The sequence below is a fragment of the Buteo buteo genome, chromosome 15 (assembly GCF_964188355.1).
Source record: "Buteo buteo chromosome 15, bButBut1.hap1.1, whole genome shotgun sequence".
In the NCBI taxonomy this organism is placed as follows: Eukaryota; Metazoa; Chordata; class Aves; order Accipitriformes; family Accipitridae; genus Buteo; species Buteo buteo.
The window spans coordinates 9,722,563-9,736,896 of NC_134185.1; the positions used below are offsets into that span (position 1 = coordinate 9,722,563).

The 14,334-nt window shown below is 40.3% G+C and overlaps 2 protein-coding genes across 4 annotated transcripts in view; one reads left to right on the top strand and one right to left on the bottom strand.

Annotated features, from left to right (window-relative positions):
• Nucleotides 1-47: 47 nt before the first annotated feature.
• Nucleotides 48-5,765, top strand: RWDD2A (RWD domain containing 2A). 2 transcript variants are annotated; one of them, XM_075046521.1, is made up of 4 exons: nucleotides 48-365; nucleotides 706-764; nucleotides 1,286-1,486; nucleotides 3,273-5,765. In XM_075046521.1, the coding sequence occupies exons 3-4, from the start codon at nucleotides 1,289-1,291 to the stop codon at nucleotides 3,948-3,950; spliced, it is 876 nt and encodes a 291-aa protein (XP_074902622.1). In that variant the 5' UTR covers nucleotides 48-365; nucleotides 706-764; nucleotides 1,286-1,288; the 3' UTR covers nucleotides 3,951-5,765. The 2 variants fall into 2 exon arrangements, with proteins under 2 accessions (XP_074902622.1, XP_074902620.1); XM_075046519.1 differs by lacking the exon at nucleotides 706-764.
• A 1,428-nt stretch (nucleotides 5,766-7,193) lies between these two features.
• ME1 (malic enzyme 1) overlaps nucleotides 7,194-14,334 on the bottom strand; it is a 178,750-nt gene continuing 171,609 nt past the window's right edge. For both annotated transcript variants that reach the window (XM_075046508.1, XM_075046509.1), the window contains exons 13-14: nucleotides 9,799-9,897; nucleotides 7,194-7,571 (exon numbers count right to left, since the gene is read on the bottom strand). In XM_075046508.1, the coding sequence (XP_074902609.1) occupies nucleotides 7,413-7,571; nucleotides 9,799-9,897 (258 nt within the window). In that variant the 3' untranslated portion in view covers nucleotides 7,194-7,412. The remainder of the gene's footprint in view (nucleotides 7,572-9,798; nucleotides 9,898-14,334) is intronic.

The following is a 14,334-nucleotide window of genomic DNA, read 5'->3' on the forward strand; positions in this document are numbered from 1 at the left end:
GGGGCTGCGCCCCGGCGCCGGCCCCCGGCCCCAACCCCGGCCCCCGGCCATCTTACAGCGCTGTCGCGGAAGTGGCAAAGGCCACCGAGTCCTCTCGCCGCCGTCCCGTCCCGTCCCTTCCCGCCCCGCCGAGTGCGCATGCGCGCCCCCGCCTCCCGCCCGCCGCTCTCGCCGCTGAAGGGCCGCGCTCCCCGGCTGAGGCGGCGGCCCCGGCGACCCCCCCGGCCCGGGGGTTGTGCGTTGTTGCCTCCCCTCAGCGGCTCCCACCGGGGGAGGCGGCGGCAGGAAAAGCCGTAATCGCCTCGCCTCGCCTCCGGGTGGCGGCTGATCCTCCGCCGCGGCGGCGGGAAGCGTCTGCGGCCCAGGTGAGGCGAACGGCGCGCATGCGCGGTGCGGCGCTGGCGTCCCTTTCCCTTCTCCAGTTCGGCTGTGAGGGACTGACTTCTAAGCGTTTTGTTACCCGGTGATTCAAAGAAATTAACTCAATAGTTTGATTAACTGTTAAGTAGGTATTCTTTATTGGATCGCTCCACCTATCGTGCACACCGTCGGGTCTTAATTGTGCAGGTTAAGTACATGTTCTACATACATATTCACTAGATTTCCGAGAAATGTTATACATATTCATTAGTTTCCGGGAAACTATTAGCATATGCAAATGTCCTTTACACGGGCGCATTGAAGGTCTCTTGTGGTCTTCTTCAGGAGTCCTCTGGTGGTCTTCCATAGTCTTCCTCACTTGTCCGCTATTTGACCCTCCTCAGGTAATTCTGCACAGTATGGTCTTTTACTTGTTTTGGTACATCAGTGTTTGTTAGTGTTCTTATTATCTAAGTTTTAATTAGTGGTGTAGAATCATATGGTTAGTTTAAGCTAAATTATCTATAAGGACGAGAACAAAGACAGGAGTTCTTATCTTTTCTGGCCCTATCTATTCAAGCAAGGCCTCTACTTGTGCCTTCTCAACAAGATTGTAAGTTCATCAAACATTAAATTAAGTTTTGTGATTGTTCACGGTTCCTTCTTGCTCATCACTCCCAAGTACCAGTCTCAGACAGGCTTAATCCTTGACAAACACCAGTCTTTGGTATGTTAAGTTACAGAGAGACGATCATTAAGCAATTAGCAGTTCCTTCTCTATATCACCAGTCGTATTTAATCAACTTCTGGCCTTAAATAATGGTGGGGTTTCTCGGCGGAGGCTGGCTCGTTCGGTTGCACGGCGCGGTGGTGAACCTTGCTGTCTGTTAAACACTGGGGTTTGACTCCAGGCCTCTTGTTCCAGGCAATGGCCGTCACAGTAAAAGAATGCCTGGAGCTCCAGCTGCTGGAAGTGGAAATGCTCCTTTCAATGTTTCCCAAAGAAGGTGAAATAAATCTGGATGAGGATGCTGTGTCCAGCGTGCAGCGCTACCTGAGAAACAATGATGGAGCTCTGCCCCCACAGCTCGAATATTCGATCGCTGTTGATGTAGGGGAGGCAAGGGTGAGAACTTCCACGTAGATGCGTTCATGTGTTGTTTTCTTTACTCCTTGTGCACACTTAAAAACGCTGCCCTGAAAAAAGGGAAAAACCTGACCTAATTTCTGTTTGCTGTTTCAAAAGTCAAGAGTAACAAAAAAGTCTTGATTTTTGTTATTCGAGTCTTAACTTCCTGTGGGCAAGAAAGGCTAACAGAATCACAGATAGGAATAGACAACCAACATCAGCAGCACACACAGCATTCACAAGAGCTTAGCTAGGGTTGTGCTTATATGAGGGTTGTTAGTTTACTGGTTTAGAGAGTTGTGTGTTACAAAGGCAACGCCCCCCACATGGAAATACATATGTTGGACTTTTTACATTATTCTAGCAAAACCACCCTATTACTTCTCTCTTCCCCTCCTTGCCACATGTACTAACATTCATTGATCTGTATTTGAAATACACCAATGTAAAAATAGCCCCAAAGGGCAGAATACTATTAAGAAGAGTCACACAAACACTAAAACAAAACCAGCCTATGAACTCCAATTCAAAACCCAAAACTTAGACTATAAGGAGTTCCAAGAGTTTATCCAATTGAAGAAAAGGTTATGTATGACATCTAAGTAATGTAAATGCTTGTACAGACAGCATAGCCATTAGTGTAGGTCTGAGTATACAATAATGCAATGATTGGAAATTGAAAACCGACAAACTCAACCTAGAAGTATATGCGTTTTCCTAGGAATAAGGATAATTAGGATAATTAAACATTAAAACAATTTACTGGGTAATGACGTGGCTTCATGATTATTTGGAAACTTATGTACAGGCTTAGGTATATGTCTAAAATGCACCCCTTTGCCAGCCTTCAGAGAGAGTTTTATGAACTGCGTAGGGAGGGCTTCTGCAGGAAGAATTTTCTTTCCATGGCAGATTGTCAAGGAGCTTGGAAAGATAATTAGTCATTTCATGATTCACTTCTCTCTGCAGGACTAATAATTTGATTGTATTCTGTAGTGAAAGTCCCCGAGTAGAATGCAAGAGCCTCAAGCACGGAGGACACATGAACCCCCTCCTGCTTTTGGACCAGAGGCAGTGTTCTGTTTCCAAAGAATATGAGGTGCTCTATTTTAAGACACTGTAGGAATGATTGAGAGAAATTCAACAGCCCGTGGTTTGTAGGAGATCAGGCAAGATAATCCAGAGGTTTCCCCCGATTAAAATGCATGTAGATCTTTTTATCCCCTATAATCCTGAGAATGCTTCCTCTGTTAGGGTGAATCCTTGCTTAAAATAATCATAATGCCTCTATATACAATATGTACAATCGTAAACAAGTTTTGTTTAACTCCTGGCTTTCTTTTCCTGGGGTAGATCCAGCAACTGGGCTGAGTTCATTGATGAGATATGCATTTGGTAAGGGACAAGATTCTCAAAAGCCACTGGCCCCTTGACTCTGATAGACTCGTAGTTCATCGCTGTAGCAACACTGAGCATGTACTGAGAATATGCAATAGAAATATCCCTAGAGGGTAACTGTACCTTCTTTCAAGCCACAGCATTATTTCTGTAAACGGCAGAAGATAGCATTAGATATGTTGGGAAAGTCCCAGCATGGTGCAACAAAAGGAAAGGACCGGACAAAAGGAAAGCAGAAGTAATTCCAGGCTTCAGGATGTTGCAATCTTAATTGCTTCTCCTCATAATCTGCCTTTGACAGGGAATAAGAGTCTAGCATGTCTTTCAGTAGCTGCAGAATTCATTTTCTTTTTGTGTGTGTGTGTGTGTGTGTTCTCTTTTTAAGGTAAAAGTGGAATTGCAGGTACTGCTGCCTCACATGTATCCTCACGTAGCTCCTCAGCTTTTTGCAAGATCAAATGCACTGCACAGACAGCAACAGTTGCAGCTCAACACTGGTCTCGCTTCTCACATCAGCTCTTTGGATTCAGGTGAACTGTGTATATGTGGAGCTGTGCAATGGGTGAAAGACCACAGCCTGCCTTACCTGGAAAACAGTAAGATCTCATCTGAAAGTGCTTCAAAAGAAGTTGCAGTTAAAGAAACGTTGCACCGCATGTGGATCTACAGCCATCACATATATAGGCAGGAACTGAGGAAAAAGATTTTTGATTGTGCAAGGAAGTTAAATCTGACTGGCTTCTGCCTAACAGGGAAACCTGGTGTCATCTGTGTGGAAGGACTCCGAGAAAACTGTGAAGAGTTCTGGCGTGTTATTAGGTATCCCAACTGGAAGCATATTTCATGCAAGCATGTGGAGAATATAGAAACAGAGGGAAGCGTTGATAATCTTCGTCTCTTTCGTGCCTTTGAAGACCTACAGTTTCAGGCACATGGTGATTATGGCCTGAGGAATGACTATCACATGGATCTTGGCCAGTTCCTAGAATTCCTGAAACAACATCAAAGTGGACACATTTTTCAGATTTTATTTGGTGTTGAAGGCAAACTTTCAGACAAATAAGAGAAACTGTGTAAGGACTTCTAATTTGGGACAGCAAGAGATGATGCTAACATTGAAATATTGTGCCTTATAGCTACTGTGAAAAGGGAAGCTGTTTAACATACAAAACCAATGGTTCAAGTACTTAATCTTAGCTTCTGTTCTGAATTTTTTTTGAGAGGTGTATACTTATTTTCTGAGACCCTAAAATTGGCATTTGTCACTATGAGCCACACCTCAAAAATGCTTGCAAGGTGATAAACATCCCACACTGTAATATCCTGAATTACACACTTCTGTCTCCTCATCTATTATACTGTGCTGTCTGTTACTAAGCTGCGGTGCAAACCTGTAGTTGTGGGATACCAAAGTGGCTGCAGTCACAGATTAATGTGGTTTCCGACACAAAAGCACATCCAGCTCAAGGAAATCTCACTGCTACATTCATGACGATGCCTGCAAGGTCTTTTACCGCTTCACAAAGCATCTGCTTTCACTTCATTCAACTAATCCATGAAACACATAGGCTTGGGTCCAACCACAGGACCAAGTTTTGCTTTTAAATAAAGGACGGGGGGGAAGGAGAAAGAAGCCCACATCACCCCCATCCCCTGTATGCTTTGGATAGTACCTATACCATTATATTGCCAATACCACCATTTTTGCAATCCTCTTCCTATCATCTCATTACGGTCTGGTTATGTTAATAGTAATTTTTCAGCTGCTCAACTCATGGCATTTTATATTTACATTGTTATGCCAAGCACCTTGGAAGTGAAAATGTGTAAGATGAGACAAAGTTTAGCATTTCCTCTGTTTTTCCCCTATGTTACATAAGGAAATACACTTAAAATACAGAAAAATGAAAAAACTATATTAAATAAAAATACGTATAACTTTACAAATCTTTTCTATGTCAAATTACTGAACTGAAAGACAATTTCCAGCAGCTTGTAACAGGAAATGGTATTAATGGCTCATCAGGCAGCGCTTTCCTATGGGGTAGTGTGCTGAGTGTGTATTTAGATAGTGAATTGCAAGTCAGTCTTTCAATTTATAGTGGATTATCATATTTAAATATCAATATAATATGTAGATAAAGAATGCTACTGAAAAGTCCCCAGTAGCTGTGCCTTGAAGGACCACCAGCTTACCGCCTTCCACTTTGTCACTGAGCACCGTAATAGGAAAATTGGTACCGAGCAATAAAAGCAGACTTACTGTTGAGCTGTTGAGGTTTGGCTGTTCGAATCTAAAAGCCAGGCCGTTTTGACAGCAGCTATTTAAAGACTATGTTTAAGTACACTGTGCAGGTGACTACAAAAATAACAGATACTATTTTATTTCAAATAAAACACATGGAAGTGTTTCAATACTTTTCTCATAATAGTAATATATTGAAATACAGAGGATGGCAGTTGTTCTGGTTGCTCAGAATGATGATTAACGTACAGTCCTTCACTGTGCTAAGTATATTGTTTGTATGATCATAACTTTGGCCAAAGCAGAGTAAGGCAAACGATGTTTACAGGTTCCCATTATGTAACGAGGGAGAAAGTGTCTCTCTCTGTGAATTCAGGATCTGCAGTCTGCAGCTGTGGTGGAGCTGAAGGGCTGGACAAATAAAGTTAATTTGGGGGTTTGTAGAGATAATCTCTATAGCATGATAGTAGAAAGAATGTTCAAGTACACTTTGTTTCCAGAACTGTCCAGAAAGTATATTACGTTTTTCTTGGAGTGGTAATTCTGTAACAACTAATAATTCCTTGGGGTTTTTTTAGAACATTGATAATATGAGTGTAGATTCCACATGATCATGACTCAAAAAGAATAAAACAATTTACATTCAGTCCTGTTGGGAAGTTGCCAAATGATAAACTTTTTCCTTTAAAGTAGTAAAACAAACTGGTATAGAAATAGGCCTTATCCCTGAGACTTCAACCAGAAGGAAATGGGAAAGGCAATGCTGGCATAGGTCAGAAAGTCTGTGCAGGAAGATGGTCAAACAATTCGGAGTTAGAGCTGTCTAAAGCTTTATTCTGAGCACAAGCTTTGTTTGTTCATTTATTCTAAAGGAGGAAAGCACTGATAATACAATCCAATCGTGTATCCTCCTAAGGAAAACCACAGACTCATGACACTTACTTCTGGAAATGCTAATCATGAATCCAGAATAATGCAGGTCACAAGTAGTGTCCCTGGATGCTTTCAGTGAGGTTTGTACTGGGAATCACTTTTTTGTAGAACAATGAGGGTCACTGCCAGGTATCACTTTTGATAACTGGCTGACAGGTAAGAAAGAGTAAAAAAAAAAAAAAAAAAAGGAATGTATCTTCAGTTGAAATTAGCGTGCAGCTGAACATATTCAGCATGCTGAATTATCAATGAAGTTGTAAAAACTATTTTAAAGACCATACTGAAGACATTGAATTAACCATATCATTCCAATAGTAATAAGCGAGAGAAATCATCAGTAAATATCAAAGAATTAATAAAATGAGTTTGCTGCCCCCATAATGATGGACTCTCTTCCCCATCATAATTATTTATTTAGTAGACCTCAGCTGGGTGATTTGGGAGTTTGTTACAAAGAATAATACTTCATCACATATGACGTGTTTAAAAATACATTGGTTTCAAATACTACAGGAATTCATTGGGTTTGATACATAAAAAACCCTACCATTAGCCAGATAACTGCTGTTTGTAAGAAAATACTTAGCGAAAAAGAAGCCTATTCAGAACATTTTGATACTCCCTTTTTGTCAAGACCATGGAGTACCAACACTTCCATGAACTTGAGGCCAAACAATCGCAGCATACCAGAACAGCAGTCATCTTGGTGGGGGAATGAAGTCTTTGATCATCTACAGGAATTTAGCTTAGCTAAGTAATGTTAAAATATTCTAATTAGACGTGAACAAAAGATTCTGCAGGTTCAGTTCTTAGAGAATTTTCATTACTCCACACAGGAGTGATCAATAAGGCTTTTCTTTGGAGGAAAATATTCTAACCTTACTGTTGTTTAAGGTTTTGTTTGGGTTTTTTTTAAATAATAGCTTGACAATTAATGCAAGTTACACTGTGACCTGTAATGGATTAAACAGTCATCATATGCATTTAATTTTCCATGGTACCATTTTTCTGCTTAAGTTCTCATTGACATTTGTGACAGAACTCTCAACTCAAGATAAAAACACTTACTTCAATAACAAAAAGATCTGTCATACTATAGTGTAGGATATCTCAATTAAAATAACAATCAAAATAACCAAACACAAATATATTTCTCAGATTAATTTTTATTTTCTGATGTATAATTAATATGATTTCTTGATCTGAGTTTCTAACCAAATATTACAATTTAGAAAAAGTTTTCTGCATCTTAAAAAATTAGTTATTCTTAGGTTTCCTAGGCAGAAATGTTCTGAATATTTTAATGCTTTTTAACTGCAGCTAGTTTGTTCATTCTTCATTAAATATTTACAGTTTCACTTTCATGGCTTCTTCAGGCCAGGTATAGGAGTCAGCCACAAAGCTGCTATAATCAGTACTGTAAACCTGAGAGCGGATGAAGGCTTCTAGGTCCTTGGGCTGAGGATAGGTGGAGGCAGTGTTATTCCTGTAGGCTTCTTCTGCGATCTAGAAAGATGCATTAAAATCCTAATTAGTGCTGATAAACTATTTGAGTACATTTAACAGGATTTAAAAGTGGGAATTAATTCAAAATCAAGATAAGACTTCATCTTCCCTGGTGCTGACAGTCACCTATATTCACACTGGGTGTGGGCTAGTACACAGCAAATAAGACTAGGAACAGGATGATGTTTGCATTTAAGTGAGTCTGCCTCATGCTACCTTTGAACAGGATTACGTGTCTTTGCTGTTACAAATACAGTGCTCCTCCTCGTCCACTAATAGCTTAGCTTTTATTGTGCAGCGGTGGATAAAATATTCCACAAACCCCAAGCACGGAGATAGAATTTCTGCTTTCCCATCATCAGGTTACCCTGGTTTCCCATCTTCTCCAAAGCACTGTAAGAAAAGTGTGATTTGTTCAAAGCTTCCATGTTCCCTGCATATTAGAGAAGTGTATTATTTGCCATGGTTTGATAAAATATTTCTTAAAGGTAAACTCACGAGAAAACATTAGTCCTGCACCGTGCACAGGTTTAATTCTGGAGATGGCTGGGGGAAATACAAATATTTGCTTGCTTATTCCTCACACAGACCATACCTAAGTGAATCAGTTATGCATCACAAGTATAGCTGAGACAAAAGGGAAGTTTAGAAGGGGTTGGAGCCCACTCAACACATCAAAGTAGCCTCTCACATCTGAAGAACACCTGCTTGAGAAATGTGTGTCTTTAGACTGGACATTCATCCACGGAACAGAAGAAGTTTGACAAACTGGTTTTATGCAGCAGCACTCTTTGGAAATATCTGCTTCAAACTATTTGGCAAACAGACAAACGCTTCTACTCTGAATAAAAGGAAGACAGTCTCCCTCCTGCTCTCCTTAGCTGTCTCTTTAAGACATAAATGTTTTAGCTTGGTGGGAAGCTGAGACCCCAGGTTACCATATTTAGACTTCCCTTCTAGGATTAATCTGAAGCCCAACCTGATTTGACTGAGAAGCACTTTGGGTGTTCACATAAGAGTTCATCTTCAGGTCTGTGCTCATAATTAGCACGGTTGAATAAGGTCTGAGTTTGCACCCCAAGTTTGGTATTCCAAAAAATTTTGAGAGTATTCCTCCCTTGGAAAAGGCGGAGGCCATCACTAAACCTCTTGGGCTATATGAGCCAGAATAGGTATTTGCAGGAATGAAGTTTCAACAGAGATCAGGCAGAAAGAATTGTTTCGTAACATTTTCCTTTTTTGTATTTTATATAACACGCAAAAGTAGAGGAGGAATGTCTATCACCATGTTTCTGCCAAACACACAGGCAGTTTGATTTCACCTGAGGAATCTAGGTAACATTTTGACATCTACAGAACAGTTATTACTTGCCTAAGACGACATGAACTGTAGGAAGGATTATTTTTTTTTAAATACACAGAATGAATGGAGCTGGGGGAACGGTTTTATGCATCATGGCTCCTTGTGATTCTTTCAAAAGAATATGCAATAAGTGGAATTATTCACAGTAAGGTGACCAAGAGAGAAAACAATAATTGGAGCAAAAAATTTCACAGAAGACCAACAAAATAACCTCCTAAAATGCTGACCCTCCCGCCCCCCATAAAATACAGAATGAGGGAAGAACTGGGATAAATACATGATTTGAAAGCTTCCTCTTCTTCTCTCCAGGGCAGCCAAATTTCTTGGAAAACTGCAGGTTTAGGTCAGTTACTGAAAATCCATCTGCATCAGCTTTGTATTTGCCAGTAAAAGCCAACCAACCGCACAACCCCTGACCCAAACCTGAGCCATAAACAAAAAGCAGCCCCTGTAGGTAGTTATTTTGATAGGCCAGTAAAAGTAAGGATAAGAATAAAAGGGAATAGTGCCCAGACATGGGGTGACATTTACTTTCTTGACAGGCAACTGATAATCATGAAGGGCCAAAAGCCTTCAGCTGTGCAGCTCGCATGACCATGAGCCTGGGGACCTGCTCCTAACTGCTGGGCAGCACAGTTTGGGCTCTGCAGACATAAACACTTGCTATAGTTCCATATGTTTCCTTCTTGTATTTGGGTTACGTTTACATTTATGAATTTAAATTTAATTTTGAAACTGCTACTTGTCCAAGATTGATTGACATAAACCAGCTTGTGTGAAGGTGTGTTAGTTGATCAAATCAAATTCTCAATTATGTAGAGAGCGTGGGAAGAAAAGAAGCCACAAAAGACTGAAACGACTTACCCTCACAGCAATTTTCAGTGACACCTGCTGAATAGTGACTAATGGAGGGTACAGACGACCTTCCTGTAAATTCTCCTCTGAAACTTGCTGAGCTATTACCTAGAAATAAAGCAGACATGTTTAACTTCAAATGCAGATGCAGCTGTAGCTTTATTAGATGGTGATCTAGTCTTAAGCAAAGAAAGGGTTCCGCTTCGGCAAATCATGCAGATACTGCTTAATCCACCTTGGCAGCATTTTTTACAACCAGCCTTATCATTAGGAGTGGCTACACAAGAGCTAGAAATTTAGGGAGTTATCCCTTTTTCTCACTCAGACAGTAAGACTTATTCAAGTCTTGAATAAGTCCATAACACACATAAACTAGCAAATAGTTCACTGAGAGATGTAATTTCGAGCCATTAATTGTAGTTGAGTCAAAGACTTCTAAAATGAAAGAAACACCTATTATTCTGACAGTTGTCAAGTCATCCTGTGCAGACAACAGACCTGAAAACCTTAAGTGTAAAATGCTTTGAATAAAATTACTGATGGCTGAGCCAGTTTGTTGTGTGTCCACCTAGCCTGTATGAGATCATAAAAGTAAGTATGGTCAACCACAGAACAAAGTAAAATAAAAGTAAGATAGCTACCTTCACTAACATTCCCTACGACAATTCTCAAACCAAATTATTAAAAAACATTAAGAGAGATTTGGATCAGCAGAATCCAAATTTCAAATTTCTCTGTCTTGCTTTGGGACAGAAAGGAAAGGACTCTGGGGAGGGGATGTCACTTGCTCTTTGAACATCTGGGAACATGTAATAGTCACAAGGAAAGGCGGTTCTTCGGTTCTACTTGCTTGAGTGCAAGCTCATCGTTCTTAGATCTGTTACGGTTTATAAGCAGTTTTCATTGATATTTAGTACATTAGGCTTGCTCCTGGAGTGTATCCTTCCGTTCAGTTTCATCCAAAAGGAAACCAGTCCCCCTCTCCTCCCAAGGCCACGCCACACCGTGGACCAAGGTGCAGTATGTAGGGACACCAGGGAGATGTGCTCCAGAAGATCATTCTCGTGCAAAATTGGAGAGGAATGTAGAGGCACCCTTAGTGTTCCCAGCAGGAGAAATGATACATTTTTGTGCAATTACAGCTTAGATAACAAAAGATTAGAACCAAATCACTGACTGATCCAGGAGTGTGGGGATACTACTGCGTGATGTGACCTGTAGGGGTACTCTGTGGATGGAAGAAAAACTCTGGTCTGGAGACCGTCTGGTGAAGCCATGTATGACTCATCAAGAGGTTCTGAAAACACCAGGAAAGTCCGGGAAATGTGAAATGAAGCAGATAACATGGCCCAAAGAGAAAGCAAGCAGCGCACTTTTGAGGGAACATAATCGGAAGATACTTGAAACAGAGCACAAACGGCTTCCTACAGTTCCTGTTGCACGTGGGAAATACGACCTTGTGTACATTGCTTGCAAACAACTAGGACTGCGTCAGAAGAGATGCCTGGCTATCATCAATTCATCCTTTCTGGCAGAAGTAGGTAAATAGTTTGAGTGAAAGAGCAAACACTATAGTAACTCCAGGTTCAAAGAGAAACAATGTTCTCTTCTGCAATCTACCCAGCATGCTGGTAGGTCTAGTAAGTTTTTCCATTCTGAGTGGAAATGCTAACAAAAACGGCAAGAGATTATACTCATATTGAGTATAATGAGTAAAGGAAAATTATTTGTTTACATTTTAATCTGATATTAAGAAATACAGCAGAGATAAAAACCCACTAGGGGGAGCTAAGACAACATAAAATCTAGTTTTTGCTTTCCATAACAGCAACTAGGTTCTTTAAAAGTGATACACAGCTCTTTGATATAACAAGATGTGCATCTAAATGTGTAAAGAGGAGCTTACAACATGAGATTTCTGCTGTTAACAGTTTAATGGGGCTCTGCTGAAAAGATGAAATCTGAAGAAATCAATAGCAAGTTGCTGTTAGTGTAATGCATCACTGAAAAAAAAAGGTTGAGGAGTAGAGTACCCTGGTTTGTGATGGGGTTGATAGAAAGCAAGCCACAAAACATTTGGGCCGTGCTCAAAATGGGAGAGGTAGCAAGCTTAACTGTATAGATGCCATGCTATTCCTTCTGACATACTCCTGTAACTGCACTAAAAACCATGCAAAACCACAGAAACAACCATTTTCAAAGAGAATCACACCTTCATGTGGTCTCTGAAAAATGCTCCTTGAGAACATCAGTTCACTGGCAGGGGAAAAAATAATGAATCAACATTTGGAATTATTAAGAAAATAAGAGGCGACACAGAAAATGTAATTATACCAATGCATAAATTCACAATGTAATGCTGCTTTGCGCAGTGTGTATTTTTGCTCCACCTACTTCAAACAAGAATAGGATAGAATCATGAGGGGTATAAAGAATAATAAGGATGATCAAAAGGTTATTTTTTGTACAAGGAGACAAAAAATAATAGAATAGACTTGGGAGGAGGAAAGAGAAGACTGAAAGAAAATACAAAAGACAACTGAAGGTGAATATTTCTCATGGCACTATAGGGAACCCAAATCATCAGACAGCAGGAAATCGTAAGAGGAGTTTTCTTTTCCACAGAACTCAATTAAATTGTGACACTAATTGCCAAAAGATGTTCAAATGTACGAACATGTTTAAAAAGCCACTAGGCTCATTTATGAAAGAGAAATCCATACGGGGATAGAACTCCCAGCACAGGAAGGCTGTATAGTACGGGCTGTCAGAAGCTGAGAAGCCATTTCAGCAGAAGGATCACTCTGTGTTTTCCCCTTATTTATCCTCTTTTCCTCAGCTTCTGCTACTGATTACTTTCACAGGAAGATACTGAGCTGTTTGGATTTTGGGTCCAACCCAGTATGGCTATTTTCATGTTGTAAATATTAATTAATTCAAGTTTTTAACAGAGAAATTAGCTAAGCCTTATTGCAGAACCTAAATGAAAGGCAGCCAAAACAGGACAAGTGGCATAAAGTGGGGGTATCTTGGCTTTTGGAGGCCATATTCTCTAAAATGAAAGCATTTAACAGCATTATTTCTGGACTAACTTAACTGTAGGTCACACATGCCAAGAATATTTCATTAGTTCATAATTTTCTGTCCCTTTTGTTGTGTTTGGTAGGACTTAGAAGAATAGGTAATGTCCCTTGTCATCACAGAGCAATTGCCTGCAATTAAGAGGTATTACAGCTTACAGTACCTTAGATTTATCGTCCAAAGTCAAAGTTACATTCTATTTTACTTGGCAGGAAGAAAAGAACACTGAAAGTTGAATTTGTTGTAGTTACAATAAGCTATTTGTGACTTTTATCGGATTTAATTGGAGAAGTGGCAAAGCAAGAAGACAGGAGGTACAGGCATGCAGCCTGGTCTGCTTAATTTTTATACTTTCTTTTTTCAGGTAAGCTACTGCTACAGTCTGAGAAGGTCTCTCTGTCTAAAATGCATGGGTTTGGTGCTTTAAATTTTGCAGCATCTTGAGTGTTTCCATTTCAAATGGAGAATACTAACCACTATTCTAAAACCCACACGAAACTATTCTGATTTTATCCTTCCATTAAAAAAAGCCAAGAAAACAAAACAAAAGGCACTTTTGCCTTTGCTTTGCACTGTAATTTCAGCTAAGGGCCTGTGTAGCCCTCCCGGCCTTCCCTGACACCTCTTCTGGCAAAGGCTCCTCCGAAATCCATCCGTTGTCGCCTTGCTCAGTAACCAGCTGTAGCTCACCCAAGCCACAGTCACACACTGCCTCTCACGCAAGCAGGGAGACCAGATGTGACTGCTCTTAGCTCCAGCCGTAAGGCGAGGAGCTATCCATTGATCTTGCCACCAATAGAGACTTTCTATGCAAAAAAAAAATAAAATACATTTTTACATGTCAAACTTTTATAGGGATTTTGCTAGAGGATGGCAATTACGTAGCAAAAGCTTTACCAAAAAGAATCAGGAGAGTACCTCTACCTCAAGAGAGAATTTTAAAGCTTCCTCGCACTTTCTGATGCCATTTTACTTCCCTGACTGTTATGTTTCTTTGTTCAGAACAGATTTTTTCTTAGTAGACTGCCACTTGAAACATCATTCAATCCACATATGTGTCACCTTTCATCCATCAGCACTCTATATATAGGAACCATTTCACCCAAACCAAAATGAAGCAACTTCTAGAATTAAATAAGACAACTGTTTAACACAGCAGTTTAGACCAGCAAGCAAGGATCACCATATCCAACTGAAATTACAGGGAAGGATTTAAAGGGAAGATATAATTATACAAAGACTTATGAGATGGATCATTGCCCTCCTAAGATGGTTAAAGCCAGTGGAGACAGTCTGGGCTTTTTACTAATTTTAAAGATGGAAATTGTGAATATCTTTCTTATAGAGGGCAAGCTGCTGGCAAACTTTTTAAAAGATGCCATAGTACACACCTTAAAAAAACCCTTCAGAAATCCAGCAAGGACAGCGTGCAAGTGCTCACCCTTTAAGAAAGCTTCCTGTCAT